General features: G+C 41.6%; 3 protein-coding genes across 7 annotated transcripts; 1 reads left to right on the top strand and 2 right to left on the bottom strand.

Annotated features, from left to right (window-relative positions):
• Positions 1-89: 89 nt before the first annotated feature.
• On the bottom strand, positions 90-7,319 carry tfcp2 (transcription factor CP2). Of its 2 annotated transcripts, XM_049755907.1 has the most exons (16): positions 6,976-7,319; positions 6,655-6,828; positions 5,781-5,932; positions 4,930-5,006; positions 4,553-4,658; positions 4,249-4,355; positions 3,924-4,076; positions 3,731-3,841; positions 3,305-3,393; positions 3,181-3,229; positions 2,877-2,970; positions 2,619-2,709; positions 2,422-2,528; positions 1,957-2,099; positions 1,202-1,253; positions 90-1,121 (listed from the first exon to the last, which is right to left on the bottom strand). In XM_049755907.1, exons 2-16 carry the CDS (start codon positions 6,774-6,776, stop codon positions 1,084-1,086), a joined length of 1,491 nt encoding a protein of 496 aa, XP_049611864.1. In that variant the 5' UTR covers positions 6,777-6,828; positions 6,976-7,319; the 3' UTR covers positions 90-1,083. The 2 variants fall into 2 exon arrangements, with proteins under 2 accessions (XP_049611864.1, XP_049611865.1); XM_049755908.1 differs by lacking the exons at positions 4,930-5,006; positions 6,655-6,828; positions 6,976-7,319 and having other exon boundaries at positions 5,781-5,920.
• Positions 7,320-7,567: 248 nt separating this feature from the next.
• pou6f1 (POU class 6 homeobox 1) lies at positions 7,568-16,028 on the bottom strand. 4 transcript variants are annotated; one of them, XM_049755905.2, is made up of 12 exons: positions 15,647-16,027; positions 14,979-15,063; positions 13,462-13,541; positions 12,578-12,758; positions 12,348-12,487; positions 11,700-11,931; positions 10,968-11,206; positions 10,761-10,877; positions 9,973-10,206; positions 9,749-9,884; positions 9,500-9,668; positions 7,568-9,190 (listed from the first exon to the last, which is right to left on the bottom strand). In XM_049755905.2, the coding sequence occupies exons 4-12, from the start codon at positions 12,747-12,749 to the stop codon at positions 8,845-8,847; spliced, it is 1,785 nt and encodes a 594-aa protein (XP_049611862.1). In that variant the 5' UTR covers positions 12,750-12,758; positions 13,462-13,541; positions 14,979-15,063; positions 15,647-16,027; the 3' UTR covers positions 7,568-8,844. The 4 variants fall into 4 exon arrangements, with proteins under 4 accessions (XP_049611862.1, XP_049611860.1, XP_049611858.1 ...); XM_049755903.2 differs by lacking the exon at positions 13,462-13,541 and having other exon boundaries at positions 12,348-12,484; positions 15,647-16,028; XM_049755901.2 differs by lacking the exon at positions 13,462-13,541.
• Positions 16,029-16,939: 911 nt separating this feature from the next.
• dazap2 (DAZ associated protein 2) lies at positions 16,940-21,643 on the top strand. The gene is made up of 4 exons (XM_049755911.1): positions 16,940-17,119; positions 17,821-17,939; positions 18,009-18,257; positions 18,379-21,643. The coding sequence occupies exons 1-4, from the start codon at positions 17,107-17,109 to the stop codon at positions 18,505-18,507; spliced, it is 510 nt and encodes a 169-aa protein (XP_049611868.1). The 5' UTR covers positions 16,940-17,106; the 3' UTR covers positions 18,508-21,643.
• The last annotated feature ends 323 nt before the right edge of the window (positions 21,644-21,966 follow it).

The following is a 21,966-nucleotide window of genomic DNA, read 5'->3' as shown; positions in this document are numbered from 1 at the left end:
CAAAATTGAAAAAACATGTCACTGACAATTTCCTTCTGGATCAAATAAGCCCAGTCCAACCTTAGTAAGTTCAAAAACCTACTTGCAAGTAAGAAGACATTTCGTACAATTTTTTATTTTATGACGGTCTTTTGTCTGTCTGTCTTTTTGGAATAATTCGGTCGATTACATTTCAAATCTTAGCAACAACCAGAAAAATTCCCAAAATGGTGTCCATGGGCAACATATTACAATAAACATACTACAATAACTGACATTTCCTTTTTTTCTTATGAAAAGGTGTTTATTTTTTCTGGTATTTACGAGACAACGCGGTGATGCGGATTCGTACCAAGGCTGACAGATGGGACAGGTATAAAAAATATCTAATCATAAAAGCAGAGACAGAAAATGAACTCTCACGTGCAACTCTGGTGTGACCCATGTTACCAGTATTGCTAGCATTTGAATGGATACAAATAAAGACTTCAAAACTCTAAAAGTAATGTGCGGAAAATACTTAAAATCTATTTAAATGTACTGTTGTCCAAGAAAGCCTAATTAAAATGTTTTTGTGCTAAATAACTCCATCATTTGCACCCACCAAGTTTGTAGTCACTATTCAAAGTATCAGAATTAGTGCAACTACTAGCTAGTAGATGCTAAATGTGTTAATAGCTGTATTTCACTTCCCCTTAAAGATGTAACTGGCTGTTAGCTGGTCTTTTAGCTCCATCCCCGTCCAGCACAATGTATTCTCTTAGCACTGATTTGAGTTGTATTCAAGAGTTTTTAAAAATGAAAACCTTGATTACAGAGTGCTAACCTTTGGCACACCAGACGCAGCGGTCACACCAGCCAAACATGAGCAAAGGAGGTGAGAAAATGCGGCCATGTTGGTGAGAGAACAGCAGGGTGACAAGGGGAGATGTGCTTTGTGTCACTGTGGTAACAGAGTCACTCCCTCCCAAGAAAGACATGAAAAGGCCAGGTGCTTTGTGTTCCGCCGAACAGCTTCAAGAGGCTTCCTGCGGCGTTTCCTAGTGATCCGGAAAGAGCGAGGAGGGTGAAGCTAGATAGTTGAAAGGACCGACTGGATCTAGTTCACTTCAGGATGATGTGGTAGCCGTCATTCGTGTCATCTGCAACAACAACAGCGATGACTGCCACAGCCAAAGAAAAAAACAGACACTAAATCGGGAAAACGCTGACAGATCAATACCTTTCATGGTGTCCAGAACAAAACAAACTTCATCCTGGAAGTTTTGAATCATCTAGGACGTCAAAGAAGAAGAGTAGAAAATGTTCAAAATTCAAAAGGAAAGGCTAATGACTCACATAAAGCAAGTGCACCAATGCACCGCAGGCAGATGACAAAGGAAAATAATGAATGCAAATGCTTCCAAATGCATACAGCGCTGCCTTCATCAACCATCATTCAGGTTTTTCAATGAGTGCCCACTGAGAGCAAATCAGTACACGTCTACTGGCTTGCACTCAACCTTCAAATCTACCGTCCTGCTTTTGATTGTATGGTCGGCCTATATATGGTGGCTAAAGTATCCAAGGTCAAAGATAAAATGTTTCATCTGCCTAGTTCTGAAAATGGGTCTGAGAGTGAGCCATTCTGCGCTTCTGAAAACAGGTTAGTAACAGAAAAGCACCGCAACACAGCGTGTCTCCGCCCATGACTTGACAGCTAGGCTGGGCAAAGATCCAGAGCCAAGCGAGGGCCGCCAGACTACTCAGTTTAAATCACTATCCTGCTTGTCTGTTTAAAGCGGGAGTCAAATCAAAAAAAATTTCAATATATTTTACGCGGGACTACCACTCACTATTCAAATTAAAATTGCATTTGTAGAACATGAATTAAGCAGCAAAATCCACCTTTTTTTAATCGATCTCTGGGGGGGTGACCATTTTGCCATTTGCTGTCCACTGAAGATGAAGAAATCATTTAGAATATCAGGAGCTCACCTCATCACTGACTAGCACGTGGATACCAGTGGGACCCTGTTTAAAAATCTGGTTGATCTGTCGAGGTGAGATGTTGAAGAGCTGAGCGATCTTCTCTGTCAGCTCGGTAGCAGTCAACTCCTCCAGGTAGATTGCATGATATACTGCAAGCAGGAAATACAAAGTACGTCTGTCAATAATTGCAAATTTTCTTTTTAAAAACTCTTGTTTTATCATTGTATCTGGACTGTACTGTCGTGGTCTGTGCTTTGTCTATATTAACAACAGAAGGTATTCCCCAACCTCAAACTGACCATTAGAAGAATTGTTGGACTATCATTCCATGTAGGAATACAAAAACTGTATGCTATAGCAAAATATACTATAAAAGCCAAGAAGACACTGATTGTCTTTCATTTCTAATTTAGGAAAAATATTAAATTTCCATCCAAACATCTTTCTTTTCTTTTTTCCATGTGCACTGACTAAAGAACGTGTTGTTCGCAGCATCTCCGTTCTCATGTTTGGTCTGCTGCTCGCGTGCCTGCTGCGACTCCTGGCACACGTAGATGGTTAACCTTGGGCGGACCACCCTGTCGGCGACACATATGAAGGCGCGTTTGCAGTTATTCCCGTTCTGCATCGACTAATCAACACACTGCATGCCGGCTCCATGTACTCACCGTCCTTTTAGCGCATTGAATAATCGTATGCCGTCTGCCGGGCCACAGATCTGAATGACATCGTCCCTGGTGAGCTTCAACAAGTCTGCTCCTGGTAATCACAAAAAAACAAATTAACACTGATGGGAAAGCCAATCATGTCCACTCAGGACTTTTAAAAGCGGCTCAGCGGACACAAAAAAACATTGGAAGAGTACTTGACTATGTTGACATATACACAATACTTGCTGCAATGTAGAGCGAGGAACGAGTTTGTACCTGAGAAATTGGTAAAGAGCCGTGAGAAGGGCGAGAAGCGGTTCCGGAGAAGCCACTGTTGAGCATCTTGTGGTGTCGCCGCAGGTAACAAATTCTTAAGAGGGAAATAAAGTCACTAGCGGCCTCAACAAGTAAACAGCAATAAACAGCATCGCTTTGTACTTTCATGACAGTAGATTGTTTTCATGTTTCCCAATATTACACTTATTGACCTTTAAAAGAGGAAGTATAACCGTGCTTATTTTAGTGATGTAAGAATAAGATTTTAAACTGGCGATGCTAGTCAAATGTCACCTGTACTTACGTCAGCTACTTGAACAACAGGCTCAGGCTGGTGGTTTGGTGATCCGTTTCTAAAAAGGATCAAATGGAGTGGGTCAGCAAGCAAGCAAGGAGTCACCACAAACGGCGTCGAGAACATTTTTCACCCTTCTGCAACCGGAAAGCTGCTCTGTGTACTGTTGAAGGCCGGTGATGGCGAGTTGTTGACGTAGGTGACTTCAGGCCAGGGGGAACACTGTCAATAGTCCAAAGGTTTTGTTAATGCATCAAGTGGGCTCGTTGTGCATTGTGGTGCCAAGACTGCGGCTCCGACCAAACAAAGAAGGTTAAGGAGGCATTTAGGAGTTGCTCACTTACATTTACAGTTCATAAATGTAAATCACAATTATTCTCAAGGTCTATCGGTCACATTTTGTAAATAGCCCACTTGGTGAGTACAGAGCAATCATTTGCATCATCTTGGCAACAACAATTCTCCTATTACATTTGATAAGGACACATTTGTGGACCGCTCTAAATAAAGCTTTGATTTATTTTCATGAACATTACCTCAAGGTTATTAATACACTAACCTCTGTGAGGATTGTCGTTTCATACGAGGGCTGATATTTCTCCTTCTCCTGCGGTGCCCTCTTCTCCATCTTCTCCCTGTCCGTCTTCTGCTTTCTGTCCGCACCTTTGGGCTGAAAGAAGTGACATGAAGTCACTGACCCGATGACACCGACTCGCACCCCAGCAAACACGTCAGGGGTTTCCGCTCATCACCTTGAAAACTTTGACCTGACAAGAGGCGGAGTGGAGGTGCTCGGTGTACTCGCTGCTCTCGTTCTCTTTGAACGTGTCAATCTGGATGCGGAAGGGAACCCCTTTTTCCCCGCCGTGCTTGCGCATGGTAAATTCTGTGCTGATGCAGTGAACCTAGCATTGGTGAAAAATCAACAAGGTTCTTGCATATATATCAAAGTCAAGAAACCGTTGAAAAAAAATTGCACGCTAGACAATTCTAATTTACCGAATGGACCCGAATAATCTTGGGAAAAGCTGCGCAACGATATCAAGAAGAGGAAGTCAATCAGGAGGATCGTGCTACCTGGATAAAAACGGAGGTTCTTTTTGACGGTTCCCAAAGGAACTCCACAGTGTTAAGCTGAGTAGGGTTAGCCCGTGGGTCGATAATGCCGACTGACATGGGCACATCTGCAACAAATCAATGCGCAACAGGCTTTGTAAATAAGGCAAGGCAAATTTGACAACACTGTATTCCACTGCTGACGCAAATATTGGATGCTAGTCTGAAAAGAACTTAGCTTAGCTTCTGCTAACAGATTTTGTCTCAAGGAAATAAATGATCTGTTCTAATAGAAGTCTGCAAAGGAAGATTCTAAGGCACCCACCCAGGTCCAGAATGCGATCCCCAGGCCTGTTCCACCGCCAACCCTCCAGCTGCTGATGCTCAGTGTACTGAAGTCGGCGGTCGTGAAACACCACGCGAATGATGCTCTGCGTGTTAGATACAGCACATTTGCATATTACAGACATTTGTGTGGCACTTGAGGACAACCCTGAAAAAAGGAATGAATAGATTAGTATTTATGCCCTAATTGTTGCACATTGACATGCAATACTATCTTAGCAATATGAATGAAACATTCATCAGAGTCGTCAATTGATCATTAACATTCTTGGCAGTTAAGTATTAAAGAATATATTGAAAGTAGTCCAATGGCCACCCATAGCAAAAATAACACACACAGGCACCCGAGTAACGCACCTTAACCATTTTACCAGAGATTTCCGGAAGTTCACCAATTTTTCGATTATCAAGCATTATAATTTCGTAGGACTGCCCTGCAATGACAAGTGTACAGGGGATAACACATGGTTAACATAGAAAATCATTGCACTTTTGGATTTAAAGTAAAAAATGTGGAACGTCCATCATGGGAAACAACCTATTCCGTGACAATGGGTGACTTCCAAATTCTCAAAGATTATGCAAAAGAAATGAACTTATTCCATGGTAATAGAAATCAAGTTAAACTACAAACTTTTAGATGACCCGACAAACTGCTTGTCATTAGTAGCGGTGTAACGAATGATTTAGAAAACGTGAGAGCATCAGTACAAACTAATGAATTAGTCTGAATGGTTCCATCAAAAAGTCATGAATAGGTAGGAATCGGTTTGATGTTGCTGATTATTTGTTTTTGAATTTATTCAATTGCATACTTAGATCTGGAGAGATTTGACATGTTTTTGTATCTCAACAAACCTGACAATAGTGCCACTTGTCTTTACAGTATTGACAAGTTAATGCATATTGTAAATTGATTTTCTACGTAAAACCTTCTGAATCATACCAAACCAAATTGTTCCACGTGGAATAGTATCCCACTTCATGAATTCTGATACATATTATTATAGTATTATGATGATACATAACTTTTGCTTGCCTTTGAAACATTTTTTTCATTAAACTTAGGATTAATTCCGTATTTCACTACCTGTGCAACATTGGCGATTTCACACAAACTCAGTCAGACTTGGTGATTTATTACCTCACAAATGAGAGTGGCCATTATGTAACGTTTTAACTACAATGTCTGGTATCCACGTGCTGACCTTGATTGAGGTAGGTGAGTGTTTCATCATGCAGTTTAACGGCTGGCGAGGTAGCAGCACACAGAACATACTGGAAGGGAAGGATCTTGTTGTCGCTGTCCGGAGGCAAGTTGGACTCTTCTTGTTTGAAGATGGGCAGTGCAAGTACGTCGCTGAAGGTCAGACAAACACAGAATAACTGTTAGTACATGAACAGTGCAAAGTGCAACAATCGAGCGTGTGTATTCCTTTATTCCCTATTGGACTTTCCCTGGTGCAGTTCAATAATCATAATCAAGGCAATGCTAGCAAATATCTAAGTATCTCGGCTGAATCGTATTCTCAACAGAACAATTTACAATGCAAAGTGTAGCTCATGATGCAGACCGTTTCAAGATTCAAGAGTTTTTATTCGCCATGTTTGAGCATGCCAAACAAGGAATTTGACTTTGGTAAATCACAGCCTCTGTTCAACATTTAGGTGACTAACAACAACACTCAGGACATATGAAAAATGGCAGATATTCTCAAACATCCCCTGATCCATTTGCCAATGGGCAGAATATTTCACCGTATAAAGAAAGGCAAGGCAGCTTTATTTATGTAGCACATTTCATACTCAATGTGCTTCATTTAAGAGCATTTACAACCAAATAGTGGCAGGCAGTTATAAGCAAAGCAAAGACACTGTCACTTCACACAATCAGAAATGCAGCCAAGCTAGTTGGTCAGCAACTGATGAAAAGGAGCTGCAGATTGCAGAACCACGCACATGCCTTATATTCCCAGATGTGAAGATTTCACAGACAGCTGCAGCTGAGTCACAAGCAATATTGTGACTGCATAATAGCAGGTTAAGTAGGAGAGTCCTGCTGAGTTAAAACTGCTTCAGTACCTCATGCTGTATGCCCCTGCACCGAGCTCCTGACCGATGCCAGAGAGGCTGGCATCGAAGTCCTGGACCAGTCCGGACTCAATCACTTCGTCGGAGAGAGGCAACTTCAGAGCCCAGGCCATGATGACTTTGTGCGGATCTCAATGGGTTTTGGTTCTGATAGCACGTTTTAACCTTAGGTGAAGAAAATGAAGTTTAACTTCCAATCGTAAAAGCAGTGCATTGAACTTGCACGCATCTGTAAAGTAATGGATCACGCGACACTGTTAGCCACTTAATAAATTATTTCAATTTGATCAGTTAGCGCTCTGCATATTTTACCTTACGGCGAAGCGGAGCGCAGTTGCTTTCTAATGGTGCGAGATTTTCATGCCATCACGTCGTGCGCCGTCGCTCGAGTACTAAAATAAACATGTCGGGCTAGTCAGGCTAAGCAGCTAGCAACAGCGATCCAAACAATTAGCGCGTCCTCCGAACATGAGGTGTCACGACAACATCATACAATCCATAACCCACATTTCTTTAACCGTGTGCGAGCCTAAAAATGCCGTACACTAAAGATCGAACGATATGTTCCTTTTGTTTAGTTATCTGGCCAACGAACGGAGTTACTGTAATTTCCGTGCGTGGCTCTCCTTCGTTTTGTTTTATTAGGCGCAATGCTGCCCCCTCGCGCCTGGGAACTATATATAGTTTTAATCAGTGAATTTACCTTGGTACTACATTATTTATTTTTTGGGGAATAAATCAATCCCAAAAAAAACATATTTTCACCGTTGATCAACTGTTATGAACTGAAAATGTATAATCACAAATCAACAATTATTAATTAGTAAAGACAGTTTATTTACATAAAAAAAAAACGTTTTCCCTCACTTCTTGCAAAGGCAGACGTTCTAGTCAAACAAGATAGTTATAGATAGCATATTTCTATCATTTTATTTGTTTAATATAGTTTAGTTAATTTAAGGTTATTTAACAATATTGCATTTTTTTCCATAAAGCACATAGCAAGCAAACCAAACATATGGCATCTTGTTTTGATCTTCTAATTCACCATGATTCATATTTATTCTGTATAACAGCAGCTGATCTGCGTTAAAAATGTTGCTACATTGCGATATTGATAAAAATTAAAAAATTCATGAGGCCCACCAACATGGCTATAACTTTTGCAGTAGAAAACAATAACATTTTTACCTCCTCAGGCATCAATAAAGTGCAAAGAATCCTTGATAATTAACATATAGTATGTTCACACAGTTAGTAGAAATAAAGACATACAGAACATGCAACATCTTCAAGTCATTACACATAACTCTCATGTAATTCCATCAGTTTGATTTATACCAGAGCCACTACATTTATCTAAAATGTGTTACTGTTGTAGGGCGCTTTTGAAAGTTACACTGTTAATAACTTTATAAAATAAAAAATTCATCTAACTTGAGATGAGGAGCAGTTTGTTATCACCGAAAGACGACAGAGAAGGCACAAAAACAGCAATACGTTGTGACCAAATCATACTGGTTAATGACTAACAGTATCAAAAGTTTGCATTAGTGGCCTGAAATTAACTTAGGACTTGTGCCAACTTCAAACATCAACAACTAGTAGAAAGTATATAAAAATCAACACAGTTGACTTGAGCTTTTATGATTATCAAGAAATACCAAACCGATGATTGTCCCTGACTTGTTGCGGGATTGCGTTGCAGCTGCATAGACAAGCAGCAGATGGAATCGTCCATTATGGCAATAAATTTGATACAGTGGAACCTCTGAAGCTGTCACACAAGTGTAAAAGTTAATCACTGGAGAACAACAGTTCTACTTTTGACACTAAATGATGTCATGCTCCACGGTTAATCGTTTGATGTATGCTGAATAGAAATCCCTGCGATGTCATCATGATCTCGCATTCAAACTTTGATATTTTGTGTGACTTTGGGAGTCATTTTTCCCCAAAAGAACATTAAAGTATTCCACTTTAGAGGTTCCACTGAACTCAATAACAAACAACAATGCCACTTAACAAATTGACGTGACTTACCTGCGTGTATGTTGCCATTAATAGAAGGACCGTACACACTCGTACCCAGGAACTCACTTTAGTATTGTAGCACTGAGTCTTAAATAATGTGTAACTTCATGTTGGGGTATTTACAACAAAATTTGCAAATTCCATTTTCTACTGGACCTGGAAAATGTTAATTTTGCTGGTGTTTTTCAGCGTCTGTCGTCGGTTGCAGAACCAAACACGCACCACCTCTCGGTCGTAGTTTAGCTCCTTCGCGATTTCCGTGATCTCTTGCCCTGTGGGCAGCGAATTCTTCTCGAAGTAGGAGTTGAGGACTTCGATGGCTTGAGGCGTGAAACTGGTGCGCCGCTTGCGTTTCTTCGATGGTTCGCCGCCGACAAACTCCATCAGGTTCTGCTGACCTTTTTGGTTCCAGTGCTCGGCCTCGGCAAGCCACTTCTCCAACACTGGCTTCAACTTCTGGGCACTCTTCGGGGTGATGTCCAGCTTTTCAAACCTGTAGCGAAAAGACTTTTCATTAAGATTTTTTTTTTTTTTTTGATGCATTGATGTTGATGAACAAATGGTTAATGACACTGACACATTTATTGTTTTAATTTTCTGGTTAACAAGTGATTAACTAGTTCAACATAACAAAACAAAGCTTGCTGTTACAATTACATGTAAACGCACAAGTCAGACTGTCGTGAAGCTTTACCCGAAAGATGAATAACTTTTACACACTGGGAGAATTTCACTGCAAATCCTCAGTTTTAATAATACATTTCCCTGTTTTAATAAAGATGACAAAATAAGTGTAATTCACCTGCAAATGGCGGATTGGCTGTAGGCCGGGCCCTCTGTGGCAGTCAGTGCCTGTCCCACTTGAGTCTGCGTCAATCCCAAGGATAGCCGCCGGATTTTGAAATTCTTAGCAAACTCACGAATTTCTTCCAGATTGATGCCTTCCTCATTGCTGGCAGCCTGATGGGGCTCTGCCGGATGGTGGCGAAATACACATGGTACATAAAACTGATAGTGATCCATGTTTGCACAAGAGGGCAGATGTACGTACTGCTGACAAGCTGGCCCACTTTAGCCATCTCGCCGCAGGTGATGGGGAGCGATGAGGATGGCGAGGTGGAGCTTTTGAGTACCGACGGCTGCGGGGCGATGACAACCGGCAACTGCGTGGCAGCTGTTGCCGGCACCTGCGAGGGATCATGTACAAACAGAACAAATCAGTCACATTTTGCAACCCAAAGATGCAAATTAGGCAAGATATAGCATCATGTGTACCTGTGAGGTTGGTTTGGAAGGTGCAGGTGACACTGCAGCTTTGGGCAGAACAGCGGCAGAAGCCGCAACCGCGGCAGCTCCGTTCCCGACCGCAGCAAAAATCTGACCCTGGGTGTTCAGCAGTAACTGCGGGGTGACCGTCTGGACCTGCAGACCCTGGAAGGGGAGGGTCGGAGTGGCAGCCCCCCCGGCCAGGGAGGCCGGGTTCACCAAAAAAGGAAGAGTTCCTATAACCTGAGAACAGATGTCGAATAGGAAGAATATAAACAAACAACTTCTGATTAGCAGGGATTAGAAACGATCCGTTAACACTAAACTTTCTTTTTAAGTAGCAATAACATCTTATCATGATCACGTGTTATTTGGGAACCAGACATTGTAAGTAATGTTTCATTTAAAGGGGACGTGACATTGACTTTTGAATTGCTTCTATTCAGATAGTTGGATATTTGGAGTGACTGCCCACTGATCAAGTGTGACACTAAATAAACAAATAAATATTTTCTTTACTGTCGATTCCTGAAAATGTCTCTGTCAGGGAGCCATTCTGCAATTGCGGTTTACATTATGTAAGCCACTCGCACCAAGGTCACGATGAGGAAGTTTGTCGAGAGATGGCTGGAGACCAGCGACAGACTTTAAGGAACCACTGGAGCCGTTTTTCAATGTCAAGAACAGAGTGCAGTGAACTTGGCGAGTGCTGTCTTAGAAGTACGTAATTGGGAATGTACTTCCTACGAACGCTTGCCTCTTTTATCTATTCCCTTCAGCCTTAGGTTCAGACCAACCTGGCCCTGTGTGGTTGTTAGGATCTGGCTTGTGATGCCCGCTATGTTGGACATGATGGGACTGGAGGTGAGGGAACTGAGAAACTGGGTCTGTGCTCCCAAAGATGCAGCATTGATCTGAGGACAAAAAAAGCACGTTCAAACAAAAAACTGAAAATTCAAAAAATACGCAATAGTTGGGGTGAATCTCAGTTTTGGCTTCCTCACCAGTGCGGGATTGATGGAGAGTCCAGCCGTCTGCAGCGCAGCCACCGATATGTTGGACTGGGCCACGGTAGCGGCTGGTGTGGCTTGAGCAGCTGCTTCTTGGGCGGCAGAAATGATCGTAGCTGGTGTGGACTGAGACGTCAAGCCGCAAGTTTGCTGGATGGAACCTGCCGGAGCCTGGAACACTGCCTGCGTGCTGGTTTGTAGAGGAGCCTGAACTGAATTTAGAACTGTCGCAGCTGGGGGGGGAAAAACGACCAAACATGATTATTTAACTAGCCAGCTCAGTGGCCTAGTGGTAGAGTGTCCGCCCTGAAACTGGAAGGTTGTGGGTTCAAACCCCGGCCGGGCCATACCAAAGACTATAAAAATGGGACCCATTGCCTCCCTGCTTGGCACTCAGAATTAAGGGTTGTAATTGGGGGGTTAGATCACCAAATGATTCCCGAGCGCGGCACCGCTGCTGTTCACTGCTCCCCTCTCCCCCAGATGGATCAAAATCACACAGGGATGGGTTAAATGCAGAGGACAAATTTCACCACACCCAGATGTGTGTGTGAGACGATCATTGGGACTTTAACTTTTTAAATTTATTTGAATCAATATTACAGGTGATCACCATTTTTTATATTTCAGGGACAACATCTACTACTATGAGTCAGGTTTTCAGGGCAAAACTAAACTGAAATAATAAACAATATTATCATCGTTGACCGTCATTATGACCATTACCTTGAAGGCCAGCAAAGGGCATCTTAAGGAGGTTAGCGGGTTGCGTGGCGGCAGCAGCGGCGAGTCCAGACAGTGTGGCCACATTGGTAGTGGGCAGGGTGAGAACAGCCAGACCGCCCTGGCCGCCGATGGAGCCGGCCATGCTGATGGGGATGAGCACGGGCTGGCCCAGCGAGCCTGTCTGGGCCAACATGCCAGTCATCAGAGTGGCCAGATTTTCTTGTGATAGAACCTGTGTGATAAAATAGCACACAAACTCAGATGATGTCAGTACAGAGTAAAACAGTAAAACACAATGTATATATTTGGGGGGCTAAAAGAGTCATTTAGGTTGAAACAACTTTATTACCGCAACAATGTTAGTTAGCACAGCAAAGCAAGCAAGCTTTTTTGCTCCACAAATATTTTAAGAGAGGGACAATACATGGGAAAATTAGTTCTATGGGCTCTTATTTCTTTGTTAAAAATGCGGGCAATTTTCACACCAGCAAAACTTTAGTTGAATTGCCCAACTTAAAATTTTATTCATTTTGTTTTTAATTTATTTAGTTTGTTGCCTTGAAATTTTGAGGTCACCCAACCTTTGTTTACATTGTGCAAAATGGATGCATGGCTAATATTCCTTTTGATTACTTTAATAATGATTACCTGCGGACAACCTTGCACAGTGACGGGCACGGTGGCCATGGGAGGCTGCGGCAAGGATACACTGATGGGCACAGTTGGACCGAGGGTATGGACAGCGTGAGCTGGAGCTTCTCCTGATGACGCTTGCTGTTTGCCAGCTACTGTCGGAGCACATCGGGTGAGGTGGTGAGTATGGCGCATTTCTTTCAAGTGCAAATTGAAAATCAAAAGTGTGGCTGGCTTCAGCTTACCGACTTCCTCAGTGTTCTGGGGTCCAGCATTGTCATTGCGTGGGCGGGAACCCTCAGGTTGAGCCCCTCCCCCCTCTGTTTTGCCCTCACTTGTCTTCCCTTCAGGTACCGATGAAGACAGAGCCGCATCAACCCCGACTTCTAACACACGAATTGTCTCGTGGCCAGGCATCACGATGACCTGAAGACAAAGAGATGGTCAGATACGAAACAGAAGGCGGACTCATATTTTATTCTGTTCTATTTATCATTTGGAATTCGGAAAACTCAATCACAGTTAGTACCCAAGAGAGGCCTTTATGCTGCCTCCAAGAGAAGCTGAAAAGTGGGAAATATCACACTTGGAGCTTACAAGGCCTAACCTGAAAAGATTTGAAGAGTTGAAGATAAATGGAGAACGACAGAGACAAGTCGTGAAACGCTCAAGGCTAATGATGTCTCAGCCGCCTTACAACTCAGAGTTGGAAGAAATTTTGGGGGAGGAAATTCTAAAGTTTTACCGTCAATATAGAAATGAAAACGAAACACTTACTTCAAGGAGTAATTTCATCGAAATATTAGAATTATTAACAATCCAAAAGATTCGTTATTATGTTCATCGCTGGTTCACGCAAATTTGAAGTCAAGGGGAGCAACTGTGGCGCATTTGTCTGATTTCCTTGTGTTTACATGTTGCCACTAAACCAAGAGCTTTCAGTCTGACTTTGGGATACTTGATTTGGACAGTATTTTCTGCCAAGTTCTACTCAGATTAATTTGATTCTAAGGAAATGCAAATATGAAAGGTTGAGAATGAGAAGCGAGGTGATTGGAGAGCAAGGTGCACACAGAGAGGGAGAGAGAGCGACAGACGGACAGACGGACAGAGAAAAGAGGATGCATACCTGGTTGCCTCCAGCAGGGAATTTCAAATGGCAGGATTTAAATGGCTGAAAAAAGACTTCTGCGCTCAGACAGTGAACAGCTATAAGAGGACAAAGAAGCCAAGCATGTTAAAATACAAATGAGGAGAGCATGAGTACAGCAACATAAACAAACACAAACAATGGAAAGCATCAGCCAACGATCAGCTCAAGCAGTGCGTTCTTTCAAACATCCCTTGGCACACCAGTAAAGAGAGAGAAATGCTTCCCATCCACACACACACACACACAACAGCCATTTTTAGCCCATGAAAAAAGCAAAGGGCTGCAGGGTGGAATTTATCATACATAAAGCATACAAAGTAGGACAGCGAGTCAACGACTATGCTGTTATTTTCACATTTTGGCTATAGACCCATCTATGTAAGCTTTAAAGCAGGGCTGTCCAAACTGTTTCTTTAAGAAAAATTAACAGGTATACAGACCACTTAGTTAATTTATTCAACTAGGGTAAAACCAACTGATCTGCATCGATACAGAAAACACATAATAAACAATAGTATATTGTATAATTGTATATGTTATCCATACATATATAGGCATGCATATATACAGTCGGTATGTATCACAGAGACAGCCCTGATATGAGTTTTAAATCATATCCTTCTGGCGAATGACTATTACATATGTGTCATTTGCAGCACCAGGTTTGCGTTACTGGTAGCAGTCTAGAGTGGTTAAGATCCTATTTGGTTGGCAGGACTTTTTGGTGTTCTGTCATATGGAGTTCCACAGGGATCTATTTTGGGTCCCTTGCTGTTTTCATTGTATTTGCCACCCCAGTGCCCCTAGGTTCTATCCCACGTAAACAGGGCATTTCCTTTCACTGCTATACGGATGACTGTCAGCTCTATGTCCAGCTGAGCGAAAATGACCTTAAGGGTCAACAATCAAAAATGCTAAACTTATTTTAATATTTGCAATCACAAATCCTTATGAACACCCAGTTCAGCAGAGTCACTAACTCCGTGATGTGAAAGGGACATGAAATGAAGCGATCTGAAGCTTGTGCTGTTGCTGGACACGAATAGAGGCGCAACTGGTTGAGTGTTTAAATAAAAGTCTCACAAGTCATTCACCATAATAAAAATGTCAAGGAGCTAAATTTGCAATGTAGTTACCAAATACATCTGGATTCCTCTTTGTGTTCTATTTCTACCAATACTACTATTGTATTTTTGGGACATATATGGATGCCTGTTGCACCCTGGTGCCTCTCATAAGTCAGTGTTGATACTGACAGACATCTGGTTTGATGGAGGACAGTCACAGTTGTTGGTGTGTGTGTCTGTGAGTGTGTGCATGTGTGCGTGCAGTCTCATTCTAAGTAGTGTTCCGTATGTGTCCACTGAAAAGTGCACGTCTAAAAAATGACCCTGATGGAATTTTAATGAACTTGCTCTGAGTTCTGCATGTGTTCTGCATGTAAATCTCAACTGGCTGCAGAAATGGAAGATAGTCTTTGCAAATTGAGTTACCTGCTCGTTGACAGCAAGCAGGGCATCTCTGACAGGAAGGTCCTGAGACTTCATGGCTTGGCTGCACCACCTCTATCCTCCTGCGCTGCAAATGAGTCAAATCGGTCTATTTGAATATATGCATTTTAATGGAATTGCATGGAACGGTTAGTATTCTTGGCTATTTATGGGGCAGACTATTGAGAGGGACCTATAAACAGGCCCCACTGTGTTGTACTTGGCTGAAGAGGAGATGGGGGCTGGAGGACTTCCACTGATGGTGGGCATGAAGCGAGGGGGAAAAAAATCAAAGCCCAAAAATGAAATTGTGGTGCTCCTTTTCCCGCCACCGGTGTGCAGTTAAGACATGCATGTGTGCCAAAAGTTTATCGGGTGTAAATGGTCTCGTCGCTATGCCACCCCTCCCCTCCCCATCCGCCATTCGAACCAATAAAAGTCTCGTCGGTCACTTTAGGACATCATTACTAGACTGCCATATTCGCCGTCATAAATCGGTCTCTCTTTATCATAAATATATAAATTATGCTAATGCAGAGCATTGCATATTAACCCAAAGTCATTTCCTGTCGCAGTTTGACAGCTTCGCGCGAACCAGGCGACAAGAATCGTGCTTTTAAATGGTATTATTTTTGTTTGTTTGTTTTGTTATTTTTCAACGGCCAACTTACCGGTCCACAAATGTCCTTGTCACAGTTTGGTTCAGTCGCAGCTAATTAAAAATGCATCTCAGCTCCCAGACAGGCGCAGTGGCTGCACACACAAAAGCCATTTGCATTGATAAGAAGGAGGGCTGCAATGTTTTGGGGGATCTGGCCTCTCGTCTCGCCTCGCCGCGATGCCAACACTTCGGCTCATCCCCCCCACCCTCCAAAAAAGCCTCCAGGCGCCTCACAAGATTCCATGTGAGGCACAAACTCGGTGGGAATCGACAGAAATGTGCTCTTTTTGCCACTACGTCATGAACATAATTTATGCAAGAAAAAAAATATTGCATTGAAAATGTCTGCCGTGAGTTGAGAGGCGCCGTGGCGCTCTTAAAGGGCCAGCGCACCAAATATGGTCCAGACAACGGCTCTTACAGTGATTGCGTAATTTGATCACAGACTCATCTCTATTATTGTTTAACTTTATTTTCGAAAACGTAGGAATACTTTAAAATAAATAAATGATTTAACTGTTATAACAGCAGATGTGATGCAATAAAATACAGGCAATCAGTTAGATTCACATGGGGTTGTGGTTTTTCAGTATTAATCTTATTAGATGTGCAGAAAAAAAAAATTGCATCGAACAGAACGTGTCTGCATCACAGTAGGAAGGTCAGAGGTAAAACGCTCACCAGTAATTGAACATTGCAATAACCTTCAGGGAAATGAAATCTCAAATTAAACTCAATTAAAACTGGATTTTTTTTCTTCCAAAGTTTTTTTTTCTTTTGAAGTGAAAAAGCACCTTCTTGCTGCATTTTTGCTCAAACCCATTTTAAATTATGGTGACAGTTCATATTTGAGTGCTGCAGATCAATGCCTGAGAAAGACTGACTGTGTATCATGCTTCTCTGGGATTTATTATTAAAGGTAGTGTCTTGACACATCCTTGTGAATTGAATTCTCAAGTGGCATGGGATTATATGTTCACCAGGAGGTTGGGCCATTCTTAGACTACTGCCCCCTTTCTATTTGTAACTTATTCATACCGAGAGGTCTCAACTCAACTCATCTTTGTATAGTTAAAGCAACCACTGCTGCATACAAAGTGCTATAAATGGAGTAAAAAATAAATTATGCAAGAGCAAAGACAGTGAAAACAGTAAATTAATAAAACAAATATACAAAAATATTTGAATCAATTATCAACCAATTAATCAACCTGATCTCGCATTCACTCGTCACCTCCACCATTAACCAATAGAGGACGCTCCAACTGAAAACTAAGCAGCCGCGCTCCACCGCCGAGCGAGATCAGTTGACGTCACCGCTATCTACAACAACAAGAAGCAGAAAAACAAGGAAGTGGATTATTGCTATTCACTGCTGTAAATCTCTTCGTTTGAACGACTCTGTGACGAGATAAGCAGAGTCCCCAGTGATTGTCTGACATCCTCCACATTTCGAACCGGACTGTGACAATGAACAACAAAGGTATTTTACCCGCTCATATTTCTTAGTTTTTTCTCCCTGTCAGCGGCTTGCTATGCGTCGCCAAGGCTAAAGGTAGCAATGCTAGTTGTTTTGGACAACCGGGGGTGGTTACATGACAATACATGGCCGTCGGAATTTCTATGGAACTCGTTGAGTGTCAGTGCTTTACAATGTCAGATTAAAGGTTAAAACACGGTTTAGTTCAAACGAACGAATGCTTGATCAAATCATACCGTATTGCTTAGTATAAGGCGAAATTGTGATATTGTAGTCGGGTTTGGACGAGCTGATTTTGGTTTCATTTTCCCAGAATAGCAAGTGAGTTATCATCAGTGTGAGTTTTTGTGATATTAATGTTTGGCGGTTGCCTAATTGTTCTCATGATACAATAAATATACATTTAAAAACGCACATGTAAAAAAAAAAAAAAAAAAAAAAAAGGCCCCAACATACATTTAAATGATTACGTAAATACAGAGGTTGCCGTAATTGTATTTCTCTTACATTAAATGGATAAACATGTAATTGTTCTGTCTGACAGATAAGGTTAAGACTTTTTTGGTAATAAAATTAGAACTTTTCTCAGCGGGGCCTTTTCAAAGGCCATGGACAATGACAAAAGCAAACTCCATCACTTTTCCAACATTCTCATGTTTGATTTGCCCAGCATGTGTATGTTCAAGTTTGGTGTTGTGTTGCAGGGTCATATCCACAGCAGAGTGTGTACCCTCAGCAGAACACTGCCCCCGTTTACCCCCCTGCTATGCAAATATCTCCGCAGGCGCCTCCTTATACGGACACGCCTCCCGCATACTCTGAGGTAACCATAGCGATGGCCGAGATGATCCCGATTGTGAACTTGTTAACCACTTCTTGTATCTCTCCACAGATCTACCACCCTAGGTATGTGCTTCCCCACCAGGTGACCGGCCAGGTGCCTCAGATGTCCTCCCCCTATGTGGGCACTCAGGTCTACATGCCCATGCAGCCGCAGATGCCCGTCGGAGCCATGGCCCAGAACGTCCCCCTGGCTTATTATCCTATGGGGGCCATGTACCCGCCTGGTTCCACAGTGATGGTTGATAGTGGCTTTGACGCTGGCGCTCGCTTCACAACTGGAAGCAGTGTTTCCATCCCGGTGAGTGTTCGTCCTCATCTTGACGTGTTGTCTTTCATGGACTGATTTATAGAAATACTGTAAAAAATAGTCTATTGGAGACTCACGGGAGTGACTGATGGTTTAATCTACTGTGCCTCAGCCCCCACCCCCTGGGCACGCCCCAAATGCAGCTCAACTGGCGGCCATGCAGGGTGCCAACGTGGTCATGACGCAGCGCAAGAACAACTTCTTCTTGGGCGGCTCCAGCGGCGGTTACACCATCTGGTAACAGCAGATGCTCCCTCACGCCTAAATCCAATGCAGCGCCTCCCCCCTTCCCCAACATCACGTACCCCCCCCCCCCCCCCCCCCCTATCCTCCTTAGGCTGCTTAGCCACAATACTGATATCACCTAATGGAATGTAATGTTTTTGAGCCCTTGTGAAAGGTACAGTACTCCACTTATAACTTAGCCATTAAGTGACCAACAAGTATTTAATGTTGTAGAATCCATCCCATCATTTTCCATTGCGTCGAGCTTCAGTTTTAGTTTAGGTCATTCCAGGTTCGCAAGAATGGTGGCCTGTGCTTTGACACTAGTGGTTAAGTAGGTAGCTAAACTTGATAGATTTTGCAAGGCTTATGCCATAAGATCAACTTAAAGCCAAAGTCAAGTCACACATTTTCTTTACAATATTATCTTCGATCTCCTACCAGTTTAAACACAGGTGAGCTGTGATTGTTGTTATCTGAGAGCCATAAGGCACTGATATAATTTTCAGTTGCAGTACAAGACAAAATGGCTGCCCCCCGGAGATTGATAAAAACAGAAAACAGGTGGATTTTCTGCTTAATTCATACTCTACAAACGTATTAATCAAAAGACCATGTGAAGGGGCATAGATCATATATTGTGATGAAAATCTTTTACTTGACTACACCTTTAAGAGATCAAAATGTGGCAACAACATCAAATACCAACCAATCAAGACAACTCCAGCTTGGTTTGAAAAAAAAAAAACATTTGAAAGCCGTGTGTCTGATAAAGTCTTCACAAGAGGTGTTCAACTGGTCTTCCACTTCTTCTTTTTTTTTCTCAAAAGCCATTTTAACAGATATCAGACCAAATTATTTTTTGGAAACATCAGTATCACAAGAACCTGAAGGGTAAAGTCAAATTGGTGATCAACAGCATTTCAGACACATTTCTGCCTCTCAGCAGCACAAATCTGCTGTAAAGATGCTAAACTGCTGCTTGTTTATTAGAATCGAGTGCAGGTTAAATCCACTTTTAAATTATTTTTGACCAACCAGTTGAAAGTGACTGCTCTAGAGACTAAAATATCATACTTGAAGCAGCTTCTACAGAAAAGACAGTAGGCAATGTCACATTCGTGTAGTGTTTAATAGTTGAGCTGCTTAATGGTGAAAGTGAAATGCAATTACAAAGTTGAACGCAAAAAAATCCCCACTTGTCTTTTTTTCTTTCATTTTTTTTAGTGTAGTAAACTAATGTTCCTATAAATACCAGTATGACTATCACAAGAAATTCTCAAGAAAAAAAATGCATTGAAGTAGATAAAACGTACGCAATGTGAATTAAAGAAGAAAAAGCAAGTTGCATTTAAAGAGCTTAAAAAGAAAGAAATACTAAAATGCACTTGCCAAAAAGTGGTTTACTGTACCTTGTTGGGCGACGTGTAGATTTAACATAGTCAAGTGCCAAAGAGCACTGGGGATCGAGCCCCATTTCAAGAAACAAAACGTTCAAAGGAAAATGGAAAGAGATTCAAGTGAGTTGACTGCGACAGGCTGGTTGGTGTAACTTTTGTAGTTTATTTTCTTTCTGTTTTGATGTCGGATACCCAGAGTTTATACAAAATGTCTGAAATGTGCTTATTTGTGCAAGCTAATTCATTTAGTACTCGTTTACTTTTTCTTCTGGTTTTCAATTTGGCACATTTGAAAAGGTTTGTTGGTGAACCTTATTCATTTGTTTAAAAAGAACAACACTAAGTCAGTTGTACCAAAGAAAATGATTTGTTATATCAACTAATCAGTTAATGTGGGATTTTTCATAATTGTTCAAAGTTGTGCATTTCATCATTTTTAATTTGCACATGATTACTAATTAAAAAAGAAAAAAAAGAGGATGCACTGCTAAACTAATATGACAAATTCCAGACAACGGGTGATTGGTTATTTTTTAGTCATAGTTTTGTGTGTGTGTGTATATATATTTAGAAAACTGTGAAATATTGTGCGAAGAGGCTTTACTGCTGTCTGCGTTAATAATGCGCTTTTTTAATAACATCCAATCAGAAAACAACTAGCGGCGTTTGTGTTTGCTGACTAGTTGATATTTTACTTAATTAATGAGTATTTTTTTTATTTTAAATGAGCCTATGGGCCAGGTAAATATGTATCCTTAGAAATATGAGGTGAAATTGAGGGGAAAAATATTGGGGCTCGTTCACAAACTGGGATTAACCAATCACCACGCTGTATCCGTGTTTGTGTCAAAGGATGTTTTAAATTATTAGACGATGAAACCCATTAGGATGTTGGAAATTTGACCACATTTCCACCTACTAATCAAGATCCTAGAAGGTCAGATGAGTCAATTTAAAAAAAAAAATTAAAAAGCCCACCAATTTCCCTGACATCCGGGAGTAGATAATTGCCGGTTTCCAGCACTCGTTTCTCACAAGATTTAAAGAAAAATGCACTTATGAGACTCTTTTGTTTTAGTCTGTATGCTGAGTTTTGCATTTTTACGACACTATCTGAACAGGAAGTTGCTCTTTGTAGATGTTGTCCACTGGGTGTCCGACTAACCGAGTTCAGGTTTTGGCTGCTGTAGCCAGAGGATGGGGGAAAAAAGCTCGCCCGCTACCTTTATCCAACATGCGGTTGCCGTGGAAAGGGGTCATGCGTTCTCTAACGTTCTCATGCTCAAGAGGGCCCACAGCTTCCAAAACTTGAACTGTCCTCTTTAGTTCTGTGTTTTTTCTTCTTTTTGTAACGGTGGTGCCAGCAATATGAAGTACTTCCTGTACGAGTGCAGCTGTAATGCCAACCGCAGCCCGACAGACTTCTTCTCTGTTAAAGGATCAAGGACATTCCTGGTTCAGGGATTCTCTTTCCGATGTTTTGTAAAAAATAAATAAAAAGAAAAAAGACGCCGCGCTAAAGCGATGACGGACTTATTATGCACATTTTTTGTCTTGAGATGGCTAAAGGAGACAAGCGTCAACGACTTAGGTGCACTTAACTTTTTTATACTAAACTTAAAATTTAAGTGTAAGTTTAGAATAAAGGTTATTTTGGACATTTGAGAAGTTGTTTAAATTTATTCACATATGTAATGTATTCAAAATGGGGCACACTGCTAAATAAAGGACATTTGTTTTTTTGTAACGTGATGAGAGAAATCATGTCTTTTTTCATTTGAGTTCCATTTTGTGAAAATGAATGTGGGCACAGGAAGTTTTTTTTTTCTTTTTTTTTAAACCTATCTGTGCATCCACTGTGTTGGCAACCACTACGTAATTGTGTTTGATACTCTAAGTAAATGTCTTGTTTACATTTAGTTGCTCTGGTTCCAATAAGATCAGCTCAAACAAAAAACACTGTACGGCTCATTCAGTGTGATCGCATGGGGGGGATAATGTAAAAGAATTTAAATCTGTTCAGAGGATATTTTGTCAAATAACCTGAACGATTGAGTGGAGCTTATTGTTTGCTT

The sequence above is a fragment of the Syngnathus scovelli genome, chromosome 2, assembly GCF_024217435.2.
Source record: "Syngnathus scovelli strain Florida chromosome 2, RoL_Ssco_1.2, whole genome shotgun sequence".
NCBI classification, from domain to species: domain Eukaryota; kingdom Metazoa; phylum Chordata; class Actinopteri; order Syngnathiformes; family Syngnathidae; genus Syngnathus; species Syngnathus scovelli.
Note: the sequence above shows the minus strand (reverse complement) of the source record. Positions and strands in the feature narration are given on the sequence as shown.

Excerpts from the sequence above, each read along its gene's own strand:
- pou6f1 (XM_049755901.2), bottom strand. The coding sequence starts at position 15,032 with ATGAAGTCTCAGGACCTTCCTGTCAGAGATGCCCTGCTTGCTGTCAAC. Across the intron at positions 10,878-10,967 it reads TCTCCATCAATCCCGCACTG|ATCAATGCTGCATCTTTGGG; the intron begins GTGAGGAAGCCA and ends TTTTGTCCTCAG. Across the intron at positions 9,191-9,499 it reads AGCCAATCCGCCATTTGCAG|GTTTGAAAAGCTGGACATCA; the intron begins GTGAATTACACT and ends TTTTCGCTACAG.
- dazap2 (XM_049755911.1), top strand. Across the intron at positions 17,940-18,008 it reads CGCCTCCCGCATACTCTGAG|ATCTACCACCCTAGGTATGT; the intron begins GTAACCATAGCG and ends ATCTCTCCACAG. Across the intron at positions 18,258-18,378 it reads GAAGCAGTGTTTCCATCCCG|CCCCCACCCCCTGGGCACGC; the intron begins GTGAGTGTTCGT and ends ACTGTGCCTCAG.
- tfcp2 (XM_049755907.1), bottom strand. The coding sequence starts at position 6,776 with ATGGCCTGGGCTCTGAAGTTGCCTCTCTCCGACGAAGTGATTGAGTCC. Across the intron at positions 3,394-3,730 it reads AAACGACAATCCTCACAGAG|TGTTCCCCCTGGCCTGAAGT; the intron begins GTTAGTGTATTA and ends GACTATTGACAG. Across the intron at positions 1,122-1,201 it reads TGTTCTGGACACCATGAAAG|ATGACACGAATGACGGCTAC; the intron begins GTATTGATCTGT and ends TTGTTGTTGCAG.